The sequence below is a fragment of the Fulmarus glacialis genome, unplaced genomic scaffold, assembly GCF_000690835.1.
Source record: "Fulmarus glacialis isolate BGI_N327 unplaced genomic scaffold, ASM69083v1 scaffold18352, whole genome shotgun sequence".
Classification (NCBI taxonomy): domain Eukaryota; kingdom Metazoa; phylum Chordata; class Aves; order Procellariiformes; family Procellariidae; genus Fulmarus; species Fulmarus glacialis.
This window is the reverse complement of record NW_009197429.1, coordinates 70228-94546: the sequence shown is the minus strand read 5'-3', so window position 1 is coordinate 94546 and position 24319 is coordinate 70228. Positions and strand designations below refer to the sequence as shown.

Below are 24319 nucleotides of genomic sequence, written 5' to 3'. Positions count from 1 at the left end.
ACTCTTTCCAGTTTTGTATCCTCTGTAAACTTGTTTAGGGTGCATTCTGTTCTATTATCCAGGTCCCTTAGGCAACATTGGCGCCAGTGTCCAGCCCTGGGGTACACCACTGTTGACTGGCTCCAGCTGGACTTTGTGGCATTGATCACAACCCTTTGAGCCCGGCTTTTTTTACTTGAATTTGCCATGTGTGAGATGAATTATTGTTCATTTTTTTGAACACTGTGGCATGGAACTTGAAACTGTGCTTACCAAAGACAACATGTAGTAAAGACAACTTTAAAAGGTTTTTATGTCTTTGTGTTGAATCGAGTTAGAAGAGAATCTTTCAGAATATTTCCATATTGTGTAAGATGCAATACTGCGCACAATTATTGCATATTATTTCTCTTCAGTGCAACTGTTCTGTTTATACAATTAATAGCGCAGTTCAGCTTCTTGGTACCTTAACTCAGCAAGTTTAAACTCCTGCCTATTGATCTTGCTGTTTGTTACTATACTACACCAGTATGTTCATATAGTAAATGTTCCAATAAACAGGTCAATATAAAATATTTGTAATATACAGAGCTGCTCTGTGTCTGTGGTAGTATCAGCTTATTTTATTTTGACTTTTCGCATTGTAGTCTCCATAGTCATGAACCCTTAAATTTCAGTCATGGATACTCATATATAGCTTTAAATAAAAAGGGAGCCACTGGACACTTCTGACCTATACTGTCTCTTATATATAATCCCAATAGTTCATTTTCTGTTAAGGAACTGACAGCAATATCATAGGTATCTTCACTGCTGAATGAATTTTTGTTTCAACGAGTTTGTCATTCCTTAATACAGGACTTGATACAGGACATAAGATTTGAATTCTCCCGTATTTGTTTTTATGATAGAACTTGCCTTCTGTGGTTGTAAGCCATATTTTAAACCCTCAACCAGGAGAGAGAATTTTGGATATGTGTGCTGCACCTGGAGGAAAAACAACCCATCTTGCAACATTAATGCATGACCAGGTAAGAGAAGTCATTGAGCGTTTTCTGTCTCAGTGAAGAAAGTCTGACCACTGTTCGTTTGCACAGCTCACTTCACTTAGCTGTCAGAATGCACACATAATTTACAACAGCAAACAATTAATATTTGAACGTTCCGCTTACCAATATATTTTGCTATACATCAGAGTTACTGAAATGGGCACAGACTATCTTTATCAAATAGTCACCATCACATTTAAAACCTTATTTGCTGCAAATTGATCTGTTGAAATATGGTTGATTTCACTTTTTAAATGTTATTGATTTATTTGTATTGGAAGGATTTGTAACATGCAAGGCAAAATTATGCAGGAATATGCTGGACTCATGAAACTGAGAATACATGGAAATCAGGGGTTACTGCTGTGTGCCAAAAGGATGCACAACTAATCCAATTAACTTTCTTCTCAGTAAAAATTATCAATTATGCAGTACAGATATGATCTTAGACTGAATTTCTAGTCTGAATTTGTCATTCTAAGGTAGAAGGTCACAAAACCAAAAATATCTCATGAGAAAGTAATAATATGAGAAGAAAAAAGAAAAATATTAAGAGAAAGACAAAGGAAAATAACACACAAGCAAAAAAGAATGTGGATATAGGAATAACAATTTGCATATATTAAATTGCTATATGCAAAATGAAAGACAGAAATGCAGGTTACTCTTTTCTAGCAGAGTGGGGAAAAATGTGTAATGTTTCCTCTAAAAATTTTGTAAGACGTTTTTATTATTTTGGAATAGGGTTATTAGAATATATCAGATTATTTAGAAATTTTGCAGTTAAGTTATGCAGTACTTCAGCAGTTGTCTGTGCATTAGTGGGAAGGTACAGTGGGTAATGATGTGAACGTATTTAGAAAAGCCATATTCAGTTCTGTGACGGTTTGCTTATTGAAGTGATTCTTCCCTCAGTGTGGAAGGTTTGCAAACATGCATTAAACATGCATTAGACAGTCATCAGACATTTATTAGATAGATAGATTTATAACGCTTCCATTAAAGAATTTCAGTGTGATATATAAAGGAAGTCTGTAAAAGCATATATTTCTGTCGTGGATTCATTTACATCTATACTTTTTCCATCTGTGTATGTAAATTTTGTATAACTTTGCATAACTCTTTTTTTCCGTAGTCATTTTAGATATTTTGATTGTGCTTACCTCCAGCTGAAGTGGTAAAGGTTAAGAATACAGATGTTGAAATTTATCTGAATTGGTTTTCCTATTCTGAGTATATAATATTAATTTAAGATATGGAAAAAATATATTAGTAAATTCGCACTGCTTTTTGGTTCTTAAGTTCCATTCACAGATTTTCCATACTAAATTTCCATAGATAATATATTAAATCATTAACATTTCAGAATATTTGAATCAATCTTACATTTTTTGTGATTTAATTGTAAAAATTAGCATATTGTTTTTAGATGAGATAATCGAAATGTAAAATTACTCTGTATTGTTAAGAGCTTTTAAATAGGAATTGGGAATAGTTAAAGCTTGAGAATTTATTATCTGGATCCCAGTCCAGACCACTGTTTTTTCCAGATGTCTTTCAGGAAGTTGTTCTGGCAGTGGCTGGCATGGGCCAGGTGGGGAAGAACAGTTGATTTCCAGCTTGTTCTTTTTTCTGAGAGTCTCTCAGGAGAAGGACTTATCTCTTTATATCCACAGTACAGCACATGTGCGGCAAATCCACTGTTTTAGCAACAGACCTAACTTTCAAGCACAATCAGTTGTTAGCGTGCATGCGGAATAGGTTGAATGGTGATAGGGGAGAAGCAGTGGCACGTGGTCATTGAATGCTCCTGTGAGAGGTGATATGGCTCACGGTAGCTGAAGGCTGGACACCATTGACAGAACGTAAATACTTTTTTACTTCTCAGTCCTAGACCTACATATTGGCTACCATGACATACAGTCAACAGCTTATCTTTACTGAAGTTTTTTTTTTCTTTTTTGTTTTTACACTATCTTAGTCATGTTACCCTTCCGTAAGCCTCTAGAGAGCCATCACCAGGTAGGAAAAAGTTGTCATGTTTTCTCAGCAGGTTCTATTTGCTATAGCAAGTCTAGTAGAGGTTTTTGGTCTTTGGCGTTTTTTTGAAGATAGTATTGCTGTTCTGGATTTTACTGATGCTACTGTTTACTTTCCTTTGTGTTTACAGCTTTCATCTAGCAGATAGTGGTGTGTGTCTGTTTTGATTTATCTTGGGAGAGAAAAAGAGAAATCTTATTCTTACATAAAAGGAATAATGTGTAATTGTGTTTCCCCTCCCCCCACATCTAAATTTATTCTAGTATTTACAGTATTTCCCAAAGTAACTTGAGTGACAACTACTGCAAGTATAACAGAATGTTATGAGTCTGAGCAAGCCAGAGGTGTGGCTGTGGGCCTCGTTTCCTCAGGACTGAGCTGTATATGATCATGTTTCCTACCATCTCCATGCAAATTTAAAACCTGTTGACCTATTTTACCATGTATTTGAGACTTCTACCCTCTTTCAAATGATTACATTTTTACCTAACTTAGTGCCCAGTGAAATAGTTCAAAACAGTTCAAAAAGAAACAAACAAAAAAAACACTTGCAAGAAGTCGGACATTAAAGGGTCCCTTAGGGAGCGATTGTGCCAAGCAGCTAGTGCCAGTCAGAATGCATACAGCTTCAGACTAGTATCTAGCCTACTGTAGGTATCATGGAAAATATGGGCGAACATATACTGGAGTGTGGATTTAAGATTTTTTTTTAGGGAAAACTAAGCTTCATTCATTACACTGCTCATGGCCCGGGGGAGGAAATCAGGAACTGCACATCCATTTAATCCCTATGCTTTTGTTAAAAACTTCGGGTTTTTTTCAGGGTGAAGTAATAGCCATGGACAAGATAGCTAACAAGGTCAAAAAAATTAAGCAGAACGCTGAATTGCTACAGTTGAATTGCATTAAGGCCTTTTGCTATGATGGAACAAAGGCACTTTCAGTTGAGAAGAGAGAGGATGAACAAGGTAAAGTAAACAACTCGGGTAGTAGCAGCTTTTAGAAGAAAATTGTAATCAGTTTTGCACTAATAGTATGAAACCTGCCACAGGCCTACAAGTCCTTGAAATCTTGGCAGATACCTAAGTTGCTTCAGCACTGTGAATGCTCTTTTATTTTCTATTCTTTTGTGATTATCAGCTTCTCCATGAAGCAAATACAAAACTCAAGCTATCTGTCCTTATCACAATCTAATATGCTCAAAGGAAATGCATTCCTTTCCCAGATAATATCAAAGACTGAAGAAGCCTTAAAGCTTCTTTCATGATAACGTTTAACCCCACACTCTGAATTGTTTGACTTAGTCTGAGAAAAAAAATATTTTTGCAGAATTGCTTGGCTTTTCTACCTCAGAATCCTCATCTGTAAAATGGGGTTATTAATACCTAACTCCCAGGAGTGCTGCAAGGTTTAGTTCATTGATGTTTGTTCAGCTGTTCAGGGGAAAGTTCTATAGAAGCACAGTGTATTATTTTAAGTTCATTTCATTTCCTTTTCTGAAGCGCTGTGTTTAAGATACTGGTTCTGTTCCCATGATGGAACAATTTAAACAGTATCTGCTGTCTTGATTATTTTTAGTTTGTTGTGCAAAGTATGCTGTTCTTTCTCACTCTATTTTATCCCAGTCACTGGTTAGCCTAAATAGGAATCAGGTTGCATAATTCACCTTCCTTGTCCCTATGCCTTGCAGTTATTCCTGCTTTGGAGGAATAAAGGTCTATTTTTTAATAGTCTTTCTATGAACATAGAATATTGTAGGTGGTATGTAGCACTTACACAGATGAACAAGACCTAGCTGTAATACTGACAGATCATGAAGGCTTTTCTGTACATCCCTGCAAGTACCATGACATATTTTGAACGTTGTAGTAATGGATCAGAGGTAGATAAATCAGATAGACTCATTTTGTAGTGCTGGAACAAGCTAGGTAGCAGTAGTATGAAGTCACTCACTTGTTTTCAGTTGTGACCTAACTTGAATATTTGAGGAACAGAAGGAGAAAAGGAGGTAAAGCATATATATGGCTCTCTTCCTCATTGGTTACTCACAGATTAACATATGGAGCCACTTTTGTCTCAGTGATGCTGAGCTGAAGAGTCTTTCTAGCACTAAGGCGATAGAAACTTTTGGGGTGTTGAGCCATTGGGCTTCAGATGAAAGGATAGGCTCTGCATGTAGAAGTTACATATTCCCTTATCTATCCAGGTAATATTCAGAAATCGTTCTTGTCCTCACAATCCTTGTTTACTGAATTGTTCTGCTGTGGAGACAGCATGTGTCATGCATTAGAACTTGTAATATTTCATGTTATTATGAAGTGCTTTATTTTCTACAGATTTATATGCATCACAAGAAATAGTTATTACATAGACAGTCCAATTATAATTGTTTAAGGCAGTCTTAATGGTTAACTACAGGCTTCTTTCAGTACAGATTTGCACACTCAGTTCGGTTATGAGCTGACTGTGGTTCATTACAGCCTAATATGTACAAGTCTGTACCCAGCACCTCTGACCAATCATATTTCAACATTTTTGTTTGATTACTTTTACATTTTACTTTCAAATTATTAAATTAAGGTTAAAAAATATTATTGCCTAAAGGGATCATGTATTGTTTGAGCTCACAGAACTAAAACTCTTTGGTTTTCTGGGAGATGAAATCTACCACCAGCAGTGCTGAGACTTGTGTCTAGCTGAGATTACTTTTGCAGACACTATAGAACAGAAGTGGTTTATGTTAAGCAGTAACAGCTTGTCCTTATCTATGGTGAAGTCTTAAGGAAAGAAATAGCCACATTTTACATTAGTCACTGCTTTTTACAGAAGGACCTCCATTCTTGCCAGAGTCATTTGATCGAATTCTTCTTGATGCTCCATGTAGTGGGATGGGACAGAGACCAAACATGGCTTATTCCTTGACTTTAAAGGAGGTGACCTCTTATCAGCCGCTACAGCGCAAGCTTTTCACTGTGGTATGTATTAATCATTGAGTAGATAAGCTAAATTGAACATAAATGCTTTTGCAGCATAAAACTTCATACTGAAAAATGGTGCCTCATTTTCCCTATGTTTTCAGCAGTTAAATAAAATAGCGTTAGGATTCAGTTAACCTCTCAGCTCCACCATATCTGTTGCTAGGTGAAGTCAATTGGTGCATGGGAAAGGTATATGTAAGCCATAGTAAATAAAAACCTTTGTATCTGTTTTTTTATTCCTTCAGTTTCATCAGTTTTACTTTATAATAATCGCAAGGGTTTAAGTCACGGAGCAGGTTAAAGTCTTTTCTCTGCAGCAGCAGAGACTCATGTAAGTTCACTGCATAGAACTCCCATGCAGTGGTGCTGTATGGGATATGAGATGGAGTACAAAGCCAGGAGGCCATATTACAACTTTTCATGCTAGTAGGAGTGTGCTTGTGCTGATGCTGAAAGATAAGTTTTCACAAAACTTGTCTAAATCTGAATTGTATGTATTCAAAGTGAACCACAACTTGAAAAGCGGCATAGATACAGCTTCCATGCCAAATATGTGGAAACAGTTGACATCCAATATCACTGATAAAAATATCGTGTATCCGTGGTTGGCAGCAGGTGATGAAAACAGAACTAATCTGTCTGGGATATGCAGAGCTGTACAAATAACAAATCTTACAAGGTGAATCATCTCAATGGCATTAATAAACTGCGTAAGCTATAATGCTGCTTTGGAAAGAAGAATCCTTCTAATCTATGGGATCCTTTACTGTATTCCCTGAGAAGAATGAGTATGCTAATGCCTATCTTAGAAAGATTTGAGTTTAATTAAGTGCTAAGTTTTCATATTATAGCTTAATGGTTTCTTGGTTAATGTTGCTTAATATGGAAGTTTTTGCATTTAAAAATAAGCTGAACTGTTGTTTATTTTTCCCTGCAGGCAGTGAAATTGCTGAAGCCAGGAGGTGTTTTAGTATATAGTACATGTACGATTACACTCTCTGAAAATGAGGAGCAAGTTGCTTGGGCCCTGAAAACTTTTCCATGCCTTCACCTTCAGCCACAGGTAATAATATTTTCAGGGTACTTCACACAATCCAGTGAGCTTGTTTTGGCACTGTAAAGTTATACACTATATTTACTATCAATAAATCTCTTTTTCACTGCAGACAATTTTAATGCTGTGGATAGAAATAACACAAGGATTTCTGAGGCGCTTTTAAATCTATTTTCATGTTTAATTTAGCTTCATTTAGGGATCGTTAAGTAGTTTCCCACTGTGTTCTGTGATTGTTTTGATTTAAATGACAACAGTCATTTAAAACACAACAGGGACAAAAGATAGTTCAGACAGGTTAAAATTTCTCTTGCAATTGTTCTTTAATGCATATATTTTATTGTCTTTTTTTGCACATTCACAGGAGAGGTGAAAGTTTTTTATTAATGCCACTGAAGTAGCGAAGACTTGCATAAAGGATGGGAGATAAATGGAAAGAACCTTGTGTTTTGAGGAAGAAGGATTTTATATGTATGGGAGCTATTTTTGCATTATGTAAACGAATGAGGGAACAAATTTATTTCAGGCTCAGTGTCCCAAGAATGTACCTTGTCTTTTTTGGAGTCAGTGTCTACCATTAAGATGTCTGGGAGGAGGTAATATATAGGGAGATACTAGAATTTTTTATCTATACCTCATACATTCCCAAAATATCTATTACCTTTATTAGTACCTTGAGAGAGTTTATCATCAGACCATATGTGTCTCTCTTCCCCTTTGTTGATGTGATGCGTTGGGTGGGTTTGTTGTTTATCATCATGGCTTTGAGGAAAAGTCTAACTCTGATAACTGTTTAGCTTGCTTATACATTCTGTGATGACTTGTACTGTCTTAGGAAGTTTAGATGCATCTTTAACTGAAATTAAAAAAATATATACAATAGGTGTACAATGAAAAATTATATGAAGGCTGGTAAAGATTTAACACAACAAGCTTTTCTTAAAAGATTTGTATGTCAGGGTTCTTCTGCCTGCTTTCTCATCATCCATTTACTAGGAATTTTTCAGTGCTAGCTATTTCAACTGAGATTATACATTTTACCTAACAGCATAAAAATTGTCCTCGATAGAATGACAAAGCAAAACACAAGCCCTATTAACTCAAATGCAAGATTAATTCTGGTTTAATAGGCTTTCTCTCACCAGTAATATCAGTTTGAATAAAGCACTAGTTTTCACACACAAATGCCATATCTGTAAAAATTAAGCTTTTGTGTATAGTATATTTTAAATGAGATGACACTGAATTGTTTACCCACAGATAGTTTATAGTACCTTATAACCGGTTCCCTAGCAGTGTAAACTAAGGTGAGCTTTTCCAATGAACAGGAAACTGGAGTCTAGGGTCGACTTACCTCATGTTCCTTCATGTATTTCCCATATCCTTTAGTCTCTCAGTGGACACCTCCTTATATACCCAGTCCACTGTCTCCCACTTTCTGAGTTTGGAATCCTGGAATCATGTTGGGTAAGGAAAAAACAGGAGATGGAGCCATAGGCGTTGATCTCGTAGGTGGAGGTTACTGCATGGCAGCTGATCCTTTGTTTGTGCAGACTTACTTCCTCTTAGGGGTTTACACAGGAGATGATACTGTGTATCAGCTTAAATGCAGTAACTTAACTGGAAGGAAAAAGGAAAAGGTAGAGGAAAAAAATTGGTCTGTCTTAGAGCAAGTCACTTGACTCTGTGTAATACTGTTTTCCCTAGACTTTTACCTTTCCATCCTTCTATTACATTACTTCAAGTCACTACCCCGTCTCCCTTTGTATGTTATTTTTTCCCAATTTGCAATGGACACCTCTTTTTGTCTCTTACCTGGAAAGCACTGAAATCCTACTGAGGGAAAGGAGCAGAAGAATCAGGCTGCAACCTCTTGGCTGCCCAGCTTTACAGCACACAATACGTGGTTAAGCAACTAACTTGCATCATATGCTGACTGGGTGAGCTCGTGTGTTAGCAAAGTGATGGCTCAAAAAATACTCTGCTGTAGGCTGCATTATAGACTACACTAGACTAGATTTACAAAGGAGATCTATTTTTGATATTGTAATGCCAGCTTTTGCGTATTTTGTTCTATCTCCTTACTGAATGCATTGAAAGAACAATCCAGCTAAGAATTAGATTTTTTCCAGGAATCAGTGTATTAAATAAAAAGCAGTCAAGGCTGCTCACAAGAAACGCTGAGAAAAAGCTCTTCTCTCCAGGATTTTGAAGCCAAGTGTCATGTCCCGAATTCAGACACCTAAGCTGTTCCTTCCTTTCTTTCTCTGCCTCATATCGATACACATGTAACAGTACATTTACCTGTTAGTCTAATTATGTGACATTATAGAAAATCTGAAGCTCAGATTTTTTCTGCTGCATCATCTTCCAAAATGATGCTTCTTCAGGCAGTAAAGTATTCTGGATTGGGGCTTTCAGTCTGTCCAATTGAAGTTTTTAATATGAAGAATCCAGGTATTTTTACTCCTGTTACTGAGTGTATTAGTAACTGGCTAAGGAATTACTATTTTTGACTTAACTCATAGCTATTAGTCAGTACACAGAAGCGCTGCATCGTTGAAAAGTGGCAACCTAAAACCTTTAGACCTTCTCGTTGTCGGGTGCTAACAGCTTTCTTGTGATGTTTCAGTCCTTTGAGTAATGAATTGATATAGACCTGTGTACCTGTCCTCAATAAGTGCTCTAAACTACTGGGCTGAAGTGGATTAGGTGCACCACCACCTCCTCAAAGTACTTTAGACCTTGTATATATGGTCGTATACATATTGGCCAGATGAAGGCAAGAAAAGAAGGGCCGCATTACTAAATCTTGCCGTGGTGTGAATGATATAAACCTAGATTGTCCACGTTAACAGTTAGGCAGCTCTGCATATATTCAGCAGAATATGCTTAGGGCACTTAAGAACTTTACTAATGCAGTAATTTGCTTTTCTTCGTTATTAAAAAGGAACCTCACATTGGAGGAGAAGGCATGAGGGGAGCTGGACTGTCGCTTGACCAGTTGAAGCTGCTGCAGAGATTTGATCCATCTGCTGTGACGTTGCAAGGAATCAATATTAATTCTTTGCAAGATTCCAGGGAGGATGATCTGATTTCACTGGCAAATAAGGACTGTATAGGATTTTTTATTGCAAAATTTATTAAATCGAACTGTAAATAAGCACTTAGGAATGCAACCTGAAAAAATACCTCTGTGAGTCTAAGAACAGTTCAGATGTGAAGTGTGTTTCTTACTGCTGCGATGTTGCCAAGCCAACGGGCTGACGGCAGGGTTGCTATGGCAGCAAGAAAATCTGCCAGCTGTTCTGCTGGGAAAGAGCCACAGGTTGCAGAAAGAAAGTCATGGGTGGGGGAAGGGTAGTATCATTTTTAAGTCTCCATTTGCTTTTGCATTTACAGCAGGTCAGTGCATGAATGACAAGTATGTTCACTCATACTGCTGTCTCTTTAATCTTTCCCCAGGTGAGTCGCTTACCTAGTGCAGCAAGCGTAGGAACAGGGTTTCTCTGGGAGGGGAAGTAAGCTACTTTATGAAATGGAAACATAAATAAAATAGATGGGAACTATTATTGTGAATTTTGGAAACGGTAGTTTCTATGGGGGTTTACCAATAGTTAATGTTTCATTCAATAGTGCTTCATGAAACACTGTAACATTTTACAAAGAACTGTTTTATAAATTGATACTTAGAACCTCATTTCTCTTTTATTTTAATACAAGCAAGATTCTCTGTACACATAGTATATACACAAAATACGATTAGGCTTTGTAGCATGTCTTTTATAGCAGCATGAATATATCAAACCATCTCACTCTGGGAATGTAAATAAATATTGTTTCAACATCAAACTTCCCATGCATAAACTGTATTGGTTCTGAAATAGCCTATTGGACTGGCTGACAAGTGACAATTTTAAAATCAAACATTTGCAACAGAAGGGGCTACAGTTGTGATTAATATATCAAAAGACAGAAAACAATGCATAATACCATCTGAAATGTTGCAAATCACCTTTCAAACAACTAAGAATATTAACTCTTTATTGGTTAGAAAGCATCACCAGCTAAAATCATACAAAATTGAAACTGGGGAAGTATGCTAATGAGAACTGCCTTAATACACTGCTCAAAGTTTTAATAAGCTAAATTTCTTAAAGGTGTTAGATGTATTTGAAAATTCTGCTTCAGTTCCAGAGATGTTCTCTGTTTGAGCAGTATTCTCTTTTCTCAGTACTGTTGCAACTGACAATAGCACTAAAATTAGAGGGAAAAGGTAAGTACAATTCAAAAACATAAACTGACATCTATGTGTGTTTGGTTTTCTCCTCTCACTCAACTTCCAGTTTTTAAAAGCATTATCTGAAAAATGTCTGACTTTTCACACATAACTATTTGTTTGGATTAAAAAGAGCGATACTTCTTTTATAATTTGTCTTTATACTGTCAGAAGTGCTTTTGCTTTTGCTTGCAATCAAAACAATTTATACAATTCTGTTTCTTAGTAGTCTGGTTGTTTACTTATGTTTGCTATAAATGTTTTGATACTGTATGTTTTGTACTGTTCTTAAATAAAACAAATGTCCCTTCTGTTCTGCCAAGGTTGACTAGTACATCCTGTGTAAGGCCTATCCTAGCAGAACAGGAGGATGCAATTCTTGTCTACTACTTGTCTACTTTTGTTGGTCACTCCTTGCCATTAACCACAACATGTCTAAAGAAGATTTAAAGTAATTTCGTTTCATCAGTAGTAGGTGAGATATCCTATTTAGAGTCATGAAAGCTCATACTACAAATTACAGTCTTTTTAGTCTAAATATGGCTAAAATAATTATTTGGTAACAAAAGGGATTAGTCTTTTACTGTAAGTACATGTTGAAATCTTTAACTCGGTGCTAGTAAAAAAGCATTTTCTTTTTGCAGAATATATAAATTCTGTAAACATTAATCAGCACACATAGACTATATACTGAAATTTGCGTATGCATATAAAGTAAGGAACTTTGCCTCCAGTTTCAGTAGCAGGATTTATGCAATGCTGAATTTGAAAGAATTAAGATTGCTGAATTTTTAGTGGAAGATTTGTTGAGACTTTCCCAGATTTCTTTAGTTTTGAATGATAAACAGGCTTTTCAAGAAGGTGATCTCACCCGATTTTGTATGAGAAGTTTCGGGGGGGGCGGGGAAGAAAAAGTAAAAGTAACTGACTTGTATTTGATTCCAGTGTAATTGCAGACCAGACTTCACCTGAAAAAAATTACTGATATCTGAACTTTAACTACTAGAGTTCTTTCTGCAAAAGTCAACTGCTAGACTTAAAAGAACACTTAGCATCTTAAAGGTATAAGCCTCAGTTGTTTCCCCTAGGCCCCTCTCTCTGTTGGTAATTGGGGAGCGGCAGGGGGAGAGACTTCTCCATCAAGCAGTTCAGAACAGAAATTCAATTAAGATACTCCGAATCAGCCCTCAAAGGAGACAGTGTCCTCCCTTTGACTACAGGCTTGGCTAAGATGACTAAAGTTGGATGGATGCCCTTCTTTTTTTCTTTTCTTGTCCATTCTTACTGTGACTTTACTTAGAAGTACAGGAATACTTTCTCGTTGTCACAATTTCGATGTATGATGTATATATATTTTTAATACATAATAGGATTATTTTCCTGATAAGAATGCTTTACAAGCTGAATCATTATGCTTCAGTGTTTGGTACTGAAGCGTAATTGAATATATATATATACACACACAATATGAGATATTTATATATTAAATTAAAAAAAGTTATTGTCATTGTAATTAAAGATGAACCCTACAAAATAGATAGATTAAGCATGCAATCAGATCCTGTCTTTAAGAAAGTCTGAAAAGTAGTTTTCTCTATTTGCAGAAATAGTGATTAGTAATAGTGCCAAATCTAAATATTTATCTTGGTCAATATAAAGGTATTAAAATAGGCAGCCTAGTATAATATGAAATTATTAGACAGTTTTTTCCTGTTTCAGTGTCATGGAGTCCACTGATTTTTAGATCATAGGATTTCATATGCTTTTTAAGGAAGAGGGAATATTTTAATAAGAAATAGGCTGGTGATGGTGATCAACAAGAAATTACTTCGGAGTGGGTTGTTTAAAATATAAGGAACCTTCTTTTTATGTTTAATTGTTCATGACTAAAAAATTTATGAGCAAATCCAATTTTGTACTGCTAGAATTCATTGCAGAGTAGGTAAGCATGCTAGATAAAAGTAGTAAGAATAAAGTAAGAAAAGAGAACACACATGAGTTAGAAGAACCAGCTTAATCTCTATTATATCTGATATAAATCTTTTTTGGGGCTGCGTAGGAGCACATCTCTAGGGTTGTAAGTTATAAAAAGAAACTGTCTATAAAGCTACTGTAAGCTCATATGTAACAGTTTGTTATATAAAAGTGGAGAAATAAGTTATAGACAAATTGCCAAGCAATAAATTCAATTGAATAACATTTGATTAAAAACATTCACAACAAAAATGGCATCCACATATTTTACAGATGATAGAAGAACTAAAATTTTGGTGAAAGATCTGCAATAAAGTAATAAATATAACTAAATGTACACCAGAAACATTATATTACACTCTGAAAAATAATTTCTCTGTTCTTCCTCTAGACTATGTAATAAAGTTTTTTGCAATGATGTGCTTTATTTTCATGGATGGAATAGAATTAAAGTCAAAAGCATTTGGGAAATAGCTTTCAGCCTGATGTGTTAAAGCAGAGGTCAAATGTAACCACGAACCAAAATAAATCTTGAAGAGGCTTTAGTAACTAACACAGGGGGTGGTTTACACTAACCTTTTTACTTTGGACAGACACTGATTAAAAGCAACCAGACCACTCACTGCATTCCAGCTAAGGGAATGATAACAGGCCACATTAAAACCTCTGCAGGTGTCACAGAATGTGAATATGACTTTACAAACCAACGGAGCTTAAAAATTGTAATTACTAACAAATTCATAAAAGACAGTAAGTATTAAGAGGCACGGTATTAGACCTGGGCAGGAACTCCATGTATAGGATGAGTAACCAGACATGCAGGGAGAAATGAAAAAAGGTCTCTAATTTTATTCAGGGTTTGATGAGTGGAATTTCATTTCCTTATCCTCCATTTATAATAGGTTAAGAGTTTAGAGTTTTCTATGAAAACAGGTACTCCACTCAAACTCATTATAGCTTTAAAACCAGTCTTCATTAATTACGGCCAAATCCTACAGAGAAACTATCAATTTAATTTTACATCTTGAGAAGCAAAAATTGTGGAACTCTTCTCAAATTCTGAACTCGTGATGCCAGACACAGAATATGAATTCATGAGTATTCTAGAAGAAAAAAAATTCTTCTAGGCAGTAATTTATGGATTGATTTTAAAATACTTTCGGCTCTTTAACTCCTATTGATGCTGCCTTGGTGCACAAACCTGTTTCTTATTCATCCCCACTGTCCTGTCCCTTAACTCTCACTTCCTTCCAGTCCCTCCTCGAGAATTCTTTCTTCCATGATGTCTGTGTGACACTAAACGACTGATAAAGGACTGACTCAGGCTGCTGAACAGCACTCGTGCATTCATTTGAAAAGACATACAAAGATAAGGTTAACAACTAACATATATACACATAAATGTTAAAAAGCATCCCAATTCCTTCCATACACTGAAATTATTTAGAAAAATATAGAGCGAGAGCTGACAAAACCTGTGTATCTCTTAACTATCTCATCTTCCTCCCTTTCCTTTTGTCTGACTGGTTTTATTATCTTTGTAGCTCATTTGAATAGGAATTTTACAGGTTGTTTTGTACCACACATACATAAGACGACTCTGGAGCTCACTGGGACCTCTACCATTCCTCATATTCAAAGCTCGTGAAACCAGATACAGAAAGATGAACTCACTAGTATTCTAATGCAAACAGTAATATTAAACTTTCTATTGGCAAAACTTTGCAAAGACATTTCATCACAATAACCTTTGATATGTCCTCCAGTTGGAGTATTTTTAAAGCTTCTTATTGAAATAATTCTGTTAAAGTGCTTTTCAAAGTAGTGCTCAGCAGGCAGATGGTATTGTGCAGTATGTGTAGTACAAGCTCACATTACAAATGATTTTTCACTTAACTGAAGGAAAGTATCTTAGCAAGGCTAGTAAAAACCTACTGAGTGAGTCCGACTAAGAAATGCATGTGTTAGTATGTTGTCTGTACATAATTAGCAGCACTATACAAAACATGATCTCTCATTAGTTGGATTGGGACATGCCTTTTTCTGTGATAAGATATTTATATTCCATAAATCAATATATAGGCCATACTTAAATACTAGGGCTTGGACTATGCTCTTTATTTTCTCATTTATTTGTCTATACATGGCTACCTACTCCATGGTTTTCTTATACTACTCAGTGCTTTGAAATTCTGCCAAACATTCCTTAAAAAAACTTTAAGAAAGGTGGAAAATAAACACTCTCTGGAGCAAATGTAAAAAAAAAAAAAAGAACAAAAAGAATTCAAGGTATTGAAGTGGAATCCATAGATCACTTCTTGGAGGACATAGCTGTCATGTAACAGTTGTAGGGAGCAACAGCATTTACTGAAGCTGGTAAAATAGCTAAAGCGAGGCCATATAGAGCAAGACAATATAATGTCCCTTCCCATTTACATGTAATCTGGTATGATTCAAACAACAAAGTCTTTCAATATCGTTTTCAACAGATACCCTGAAAATCCTCTCGTATCAAAAGCCACTGTTTATATACTCTTATATATCCATTTAATAATATAACATCTACTTACCTATGCTTCCTTTGTCTACAAAGTCATTTAGTGATGTTTAGAAAAATGCTGAGAATTTTATTTCTAGAAAAATAACCTTTTCCTGTGTTCCCCACAGCTCATGCTTTAAGCCAAATACTACCCTTGAATAACCACAACAGTCAGCAGCACTAGGAGGAATGGCCAGATATCTGACAGCAGAATTTCATACTCTTACGTTGTAAAAAATGCATATAAAGCATCAGGGAGAGGGGCGGAAGAGGGAGAGGGAGGACAGAATATGTTTAAGGGAGTTAAACTGAATTGCTTGGATGCTGGAGCAGGAGATTGGAGAAAACATGCACCTGCCATATATCTTATTCATTTCACTAAAATGATATTCAAAATCAGGCAATGCTGATATTCCCAGAATTAAAATAATAAATAAAAAGAACTTCCAGCTAAATTAATTATTACCCCACTACAGTCTTTATATAATGTGCTATTTACAGTGAAATACAAAAAGTATTTCATTCATACAATTACTACAAAGACTATGTGTGATGCAGAACAGCTTTTACACTAGGCAAGGTATGGAACCTGTAGTCAAAAATAATAGTGAATTTCCCCCCACTTACCAGTGCAACAGGTGTTCAATGCAAAACAAACTGTGTTCACTCCCTTTGATTTCAGTGCATTTTCTCTAGCAAGCTCGTAACAAGAGTATTTTGTCACAGTCATTTTTCTAAGCTCTCACCAGCAGCACAACAGTTTAGGTGAAGGAAAAGCAGTGAGCTGGCTGCAAAGTGGGAATGCAGAGGAATTGGCAAGTGTAGAAAAAGTGGAGAAGCTACAAAAATTTATTTTCCAACAAAATAACTCTCCACAAGCTGTGTAAACTTTTCTTACTAAAACAAATACTCTAAAACACAAAGATTTTACATTTCCAGTGAAACACTCACAGTAACATTTGCCTGTTTTTACTCTCCTGAAGTCTCAACAGAGCGCCAGCAGATTTATGCTTTCTCAATTACCTGGGTCAGTAAACTCCCTCGTATTCCCTGACTGCAATTTGGATTTTTAAATTAATAGACAGAGTGAAGAGACAGACTTGTTTGGCTTTTGAGTAACCTTTGTTTTCTTCAGTAGATTCTCCCACTTTGCTGCCTAACGTGCACCTGCACAGGTACGCCCATCCACCACCCACCCACTCACATACACACCTCTCTCTAATGTGTGCTCTATTATTCTGACAATAGAACAAAAATTAAGCTGTGTCCATTGCAACTTTGTGACCTGTACAGAGAAGAATAATTTATAGTGGTAAGTTCGTTATCTTTACCATAAATTTAAAATGCAAAATTGGGTTTGCAAGGACAGCATAAGGTAAAAGAGTTAGACCCTTTATCTCAAGCACTCATTCGTATTTACAGTAAGTATAAGCTTTCTGCTACAGAAGAAAAAGTATTTAGATTGAACACTGTTACAGATTTCCTAAATGAGGCTAGTTCCAGTTGCCAGTAATTCAAAAGCAAATCTGCTGACTTGGCATTAGGACTCTAAAACAGTGTGATCAAACTCATATAGTAAGAAGGTGTCTGCAGAAATAACATTTATAAACTGTATATACAGTACACAGTACCAGTACATAGAAAATAGATTTGGACTTTATGATCCCCTGTGTGTAAGGCAAGACTGAATTCTGTCTTCAAATGGAGTCCACCAGAGGTACAAGCAACAGAGAGTGGCTCTTAAATCAATATGCAAATCAAGTGCATACAAATCAAAAATCAGAGCAGACAAAAAGTTTTAGATTTTTTATGTGCTGATTCTGGCTTGCTGAATACACGGGAAGTTATTAAACATCAAATGTACCTTTTTTTAAAAAACACTAACAACACCTTGATGGCAACAGATATTGTTCAAGTGGCAGCTACGAAAAATGCTTGAAAAATGGCATAGTACAACATCAGGAACTCTGCAGTTGTACTTCGCTAATTCATATAGCACTAACCAAAAAAATAAGTATATGAATATTCTATTTCATGCTATTGCTATGCAAGCAACAGCAATACAAATCAGCATACAGAAGGATACCATATGTTCTGCAATGAAGAACCCAAAGATATTTTCAAAGGGCATTGTTACAAGACTTCAAAGAAACACAAGACTGCCGGAGGCAAAAGTTACTGACGGATGTAAACATCCCTGTTCCATTCTGCGTCATTACGTTTTTTCGATATCACTTCCCCATCCTTGTCACAATATTGGTCCCTTGATTTATGACGACTACGCTGTTTGTTGCATTCATTGTGGTCCTGCTCGCGGTCCCTCTCCTTTGAGCGATGCCTTGATTCTCTATGTCTGTGATCACTGCTCCCATGGGACTCGTCTCTATGATTGTGATCCCTGTGAGAATCATAGTGGTCACTGTGCTCATGTGAGTAGTCCTCCTTTGGCTCTACGTAAGCCGAATCTCTGCTGTCTTGTGTTTCTGAGTCAAAAGTTTCTTGCCTAGAAAGGCCTCTAACACCACTGCGATGGTTGTGGTGTTGGCTTGAGGAAGAGCGATGCTGGGATTTCTTGATGGGTTCAACCCGTGCTTCCTCTTCAATTTGTGAACCGCTGCGTTCAGGGACTGAATGGTCATTCCTCTGGTCTCCTTGAGATCCCTGCTATCACAAGCAGCAGTAAGTTCACGTACATGAAGTACACATTTAAAAACTTTCCCCAATATCAAATTAAACTAGAAAGTATCACGAAACCAATAAAATTTAAGTACACAGCAACCCACTTTGAATCTAAACTAGAAAAAAACATTATAATTCAACTTTTACTGAAAGTTCAGTATTATAATACAAACAATTCCTTTCGTCAGAATGGAGGGTGGCACTTGGGTTATTCTGTGACACTTTCTCGTCTCCTGTGATGTTTCTGGCTATTCCAGTTAGCAATAATTGCCTACCACACTCCGGACAAAAAGAGAGCATGCAGAAGCAGGACAAACTGCAAAAAAATTAAAGAGGACATACCATGCCAGGAGAGGGCAGGTATCATTTGAGAGTTTACAGATGCCTGCTTGGAAACAGCCACTAAGGGAAAATGATTTTAGAGGGCTGAGGAGGTGGATTCCAGCAGAGAACCAAAGTACAAAACCCTGGCTCTTTTAGAGCAGCTTTTTTGTTAAAAGAAAAAAATGCAATTGAATCATCTGGAATGAATGAAGTTTGTATTATGATACTAATAGTATCTCTGACCTGTTTTTCTCAGCAATAATTCCATTTCTTCATGGTAATGAAAAATTAAACTTTGACCTCATAATTTTAAGAGCTCAAGAATACAGACCGTTGCCAAGAAAAGCAGGAGGAGAGCGATATTATCACCTATAGAATTTCCTAACACACCACTACTATTAAAAGACTGAAGTAAAAATTACCAGGTAATAACAAACCTACTCTTCACCAGCATAATGCTTTGAAATCACTGCAAAACGAACAAGTGGCATTATTTAACTCATTTGGGGGTTTCATTACATTAACTGCTTTTATTCTCAAACCACAGCCAAAGACTTTTCAAGCTTAATTGTAAAATTTTAAGAAATAGTTTACGGTGAAACTGAATTATCCAATTATCCTTCTCACACAAGGTGAAGAACGTCAAGAAAAAATCATCTCTACTGGCACAAAATTAAAGTAGGTTTTAACAGAGTTATACAGGCATTTGTTTGTGAGACTGTTCTGAATTTACCAAAGTTAGTCTAAAGTTTGCCCTCCTATGTTCAGAGTTGTCTAAAAATAAGGATTGCCTCCAGGGCAGCTCACGGATGTATCTTCTTTCCGTCTTTCTATTTTGTGGAAAAGAGCTAAGGGAAGGAGGAAATCTTGTCCTTCAGCCACAGATCCTGGCAGGTGGGTTTCCTAGCAACCCAAAAACCAAAATGACAGGAAATTGGACAGGAACAAATCTGTATTTTATCAGAAATTCATAAAAAGCAACATATTTCAAATCAGCAATTTGAGGAATTTGACAAATCTCCATTTTCTAAGACAACATTTTTTTCTCTAAACTTCCCAGCGACTATCTGGGTTGCTCCATGTGTTCCTAATTTGAAACAAATGGTATAGACGAGAACAAGGTTACAGAAACAGCGGTCGAGTTTCTTTTTTGTTCTTGTTTTTATGATTCTCGAGATGATTCTGATTTGCCAGAAAAGGAATGGAGTAATTGTAAACATGAATAGATGTGTTCAAGGTGAACAGAAATGACTCAACAGAGGTGAATTATAAATGAAATCAAGTGAAAAGCTAAAGAGTCTAAAGCAATGCCTGCTTTGGATGTGTAAACACATTTTTATTAGTTCACAACCATGACTGTTTTTAAGGCACATAAACTGGGTACACACGTGAAACCCTTTAATTCTCATATGGTCAAACGCCAAATATGTACGTACCTATATATATAAACGTGACTAATAAAATCTGTCATTGCTATGGTTTGAGAAAAAATGCAAAATTTGAACCTGCTTTGAACAGAATGCTACTTTCACAAACTCAGATGCATCTCCTCTGCTATGATGAGTACGTGTGGAGGAGCACAATGAATAAATTTAGAACCAATACCTGCAATTTCAGAATAGTGTTAGGGCTATTGGGATTTATGGGCAAATTCATTGACAGTAACTTTCCCTAAATATTACAGAGGCACTGAGCAGGTAATGTTTGAACCTGGATTAGGGTCTGGCTTTGTGGTTCATAACCAAATTAGGGCTCTGATTTGGATTAGATTCCACAGTGCAGGAATTTTATGGCCCAATCTCATAAGGTTTTTTGCCTAAAATGGAAAAAGTTTGAGATAAGCCCATTTCATTATTCAGGGTGTAATTTAAAAGAAGTAAGGGTTCTTAGAAAGAAGTTTAAGCAGTGTTGAAAGAGGAGAGAGAAGTCTGAGTCCACCGAGTCAATTTGGCTTGCTGCCTATTTCCATCCTGTGGTCCCTAATCACCTGCAACCATATGTGTGTGAGGTTGCTCCAGTCTTCTTTTTGGAATTAGCCAACTATGTCCCTACAAGAGGAAACCTGAGAACAGTTGTCAGGACAGTTTGCTCCAAAGCTCTCCATCAGATAGACAGGAGGTGTATGGTCTTCACCGACTTCATTTCAAACAGTCTCAGGAGGCCTCACACCTTCAAGCACTTCGTGCCATGCAATGCACACAGTCAGCATCATGCTATAAAAATACTGCTCTGGCAGCTGGCAACACAAATCTCTCATTATAACGTACACCCGGGACTGAAAAACCACAGAAAACAATTATGTCTCATGGCAAAGGGATGCTGCATTGGACCCAGGGGAGAATGACTCAAATGCTTTGCAGTGCTGATGTGGCCCCTCCAGGCCAAATGGCTGGTGGCATGGTTTTTCTCTGCACAGCAGTCCACAAAAATGGCACAGACATAGACTTTAAATTCTCCAAATAGAGGTCTTATCACTATTGAGAGAATGGGTTCAGCCACCGTGATTAGAAAATGAACCCACTCTATTCCAAGACTGTGACAGGCTCAGGTTTGAGATGTCAGCTGAAAATGTATCATAGGAAAATGAAACAAAAGGAATGTAAAAATTCTGTGTTCCATAAGGGACCCCCGTTGCTTTGCACTTTTGGATTAGTAGACCTACAAACTGTGAAACTTCAAACACATTCTCATTTTTAGTCCTTAAAATAAAAATCTGTTAATTTGTAAGGACATAGCACAACATTCAGAAAAGTGTTATTAAAACTCTGTGTAGTACCTCCAGAGAACGTGGTTAATAAAATGAGTAAGTAAGTGAACTATAAATCCACACCCAAAAGGCATAAAAAAAACTTGAGCAAAATAATAGACACGTCTACAAAGCAAAGAAAGTTTATCTAGCAAGTCTGCACACAACAATACTGAATTTCATACTCAGAAATTCTTCCAGCTCACAGTTTTTTCAGGGTGTTTCAGCTCTGAGGACAGAAAAAAAGGCAGAAATGAGCTATAGCTTACAGTCTCTTTTCCTGCAACTGCTTTTGAAAGCAAGAGAAGGAGATACCCTGCAAGGTGGCTGAATTTTTCTTCTTAAAGAACAAACTTGTCAAGTCTGTGGTCTTCTAATGGGAAATAAATTCTTTGACACAAAAAATTGTTTTGCAAGATGATAAAAACAAAAAGCTAATTTTCGGCATTTTAATTTGGGTGCAGATATATTTTTTTCTTTGATTTTCTAAAAGGAGGCATTTTTCTTACCAAACTTATGAATTTTAACTGACACAGGTATGTAACTTATGGGCATATATGGAACTTAGGTGGAAATTTAGATGTAGTAAGCCATTATTTGAGCTGGGACAGATGTACTTTAACCCCCACTGTGATCTTCTCGCCCTCAAAGTGTCACTCACTATTTATAATGAAGTAGCATCTTTAAAGACCTCATTTCGTGCCATGCAACACATATGCAAAGGAGAGGATCTCCTTATGCTGAAAACCTTAATACAATTATACAAAGCAAAAGCTGAAGAAGAGAGAGGGCAAAATATGCCCAAAGTCACCAGGCAGGTCAGTGCGGAGGTGGGAATAAAGCCTGTTTTTCCCAGCTCACTGGACAGTACCCTCGCTGTTCAGAACATACTGCCTCTCAAGGTCTTTCTGCACAATGTGAAGTGGGGCTCGGGTTTTATGTAAGAATTTGGCTTGAAGAAAGTATGTACTTTTCACAGCAATGGCCAATGAATAAAAAAACAAAGGAAACACTGGAAGGGCCACTTTGACCTTGAGACTTCACTAATACAGTCAGTCATTTTCAACGTCTACGACTCTATAGCCTGTGGGTAGATAGGAACAGATTCCCTCCAAGATTTGTGGATCTGCACTGTACATAACGCAATTTGCTATGCAGAGCCTCTGGGGCTGGGATTTGCCTATTAGCGACAGTCTGCCCATCAGTCAGAGAGTTACCAGAGGCTGTAACGTGCATAGTATTAGCCCAGTTTTATTCCTCTGATTGGATTACATATGGCCAGCTATAAAAATGCTTGTGGCTGGTACACATATTACTGGCACAGTGGTGTCCTGGGCACAATGAAATCTTAAGTATTCCACTTCACATCACCATATGTTTTCAGTCAGGCTGGCTTAGTCCTTGGAATCAAAACCAGCCCCCTAGTCAATATGCAAACACATGCTACTGTGAATACAATAGCAATAACAATAATGTGCTTGTATTTGCCTTTTATACTGAAAATGGGTGAATGTCTACTGAAAAAGCTCTTACTCTATCAACAACAGTAAGACATATTCAGCATATTCTAGTATCAGACTACCACTGTGCTTTGGAAGAGGAAGAAAGAAGAAAAAACCAGAAGAGATGGCATAAAAACTGTACCTGTAAATTAATATTTGAACCTGGGCTAATAGGAAGAGTGGCTGTTGCAAGTGTGCGAGTGAGAAGCTGGTTAGGAGGATTGCTGCTAGGTGGATGTGTGGCCTTCCAGTAGGCTTCCAGGTAGTCAGCAAGGTGCTCACAAGCATCTTCAAGCTGGTTCTCATCAAGAATTACATCGAACATCTCCTGATAAAGGAAGGGTTTTAGTGAGAATAACCACCAGCTAAAGGGAGATCAGCTAGAGAAACAGATGACCTCACTTCCCATTCATGAAAAATGAACCACATTTCTAATACTTGCATTAAGATACTTCACCCTTTTTGGTTGTTTGTTTTTTTTTTTAATGCAATTGATACAAAAGACAGCAATCATAACTAGCACTAATGTTACACTTGCTAAAGCAAGCCCTCATGACTTCCACTTAGTAATGCATAGTCAATGAAGATAGGAAGAGGCAGCTTGAACAAATCTTAAAACTCAAATATCCACAAAGAAAGGTTAAATATTGAAGATTTTAGATATTGGAACAAAATGGAATAGCAAGAAAAGAGATTCACTCCCCATATCTAGAATAACTAAGAGAAAACTAAGACAAACTAAGACCAATAACTAAGAACAGTAAGAAACACAAATAATACAGATCATCCAGTTTCCAAGTGTCACACAAATATTAGGTAAGAGATTAGTCACACAGTCTAATTTTAGGCATCTAAAGTTAGGAGGTGAGTTTCCTCTGTTCCCTCCCTGGTCAGGGAGACAGAAGTCCCCCTGAAGGCAGCTTTGAGAGCCTACGCAGGTCTCTAGCATTCTTCACTGACTTCCTGGGGACCTGAGGAGACTAATCTCTTAACTGAGACGCTTGAACTTAAATGATGAAAACATCCCCCTCACTCAGCTCTGTAACTATAGCAAATTCCCACATCTGCAACTGAACCGAATCTTCATCTTCTGGTCTCTTACCCATACTCTTCACAGTTGAGTATGCAGTTAATAATGCTTGCCATGTTTAAAACACAGCTGGGGTCTCATCATTT

At 36.8% G+C, this 24319-nt stretch overlaps 2 protein-coding genes across 2 annotated transcripts in view; one reads left to right on the top strand and one right to left on the bottom strand.

Annotated features, from left to right (window-relative positions):
• The window catches only part of NSUN6 (NOP2/Sun domain family, member 6), a 20847-nt gene extending 10181 nt beyond the window's left edge, over nucleotides 1-10666 (top strand). Inside the window, exons 7-11 of the mRNA XM_009572542.1 lie at nucleotides 891-1010; nucleotides 3892-4036; nucleotides 5895-6043; nucleotides 6984-7109; nucleotides 10051-10666. Coding sequence (XP_009570837.1) covers nucleotides 891-1010; nucleotides 3892-4036; nucleotides 5895-6043; nucleotides 6984-7109; nucleotides 10051-10263 — 753 coding nt within the window. The 3' untranslated portion in view covers nucleotides 10264-10666. The remainder of the gene's footprint in view (nucleotides 1-890; nucleotides 1011-3891; nucleotides 4037-5894; nucleotides 6044-6983; nucleotides 7110-10050) is intronic.
• Nucleotides 10667-17474: 6808 nt separating this feature from the next.
• The window catches only part of CACNB2 (calcium channel, voltage-dependent, beta 2 subunit), a 61652-nt gene continuing 54807 nt past the window's right edge, over nucleotides 17475-24319 (bottom strand). Inside the window, exons 13-14 of the mRNA XM_009572544.1 lie at nucleotides 23286-23471; nucleotides 17475-18553 (exon numbers count right to left, since the gene is read on the bottom strand). Of these exons, the coding sequence (XP_009570839.1) occupies nucleotides 18068-18553; nucleotides 23286-23471 (672 nt within the window). The 3' untranslated portion in view covers nucleotides 17475-18067. The remainder of the gene's footprint in view (nucleotides 18554-23285; nucleotides 23472-24319) is intronic.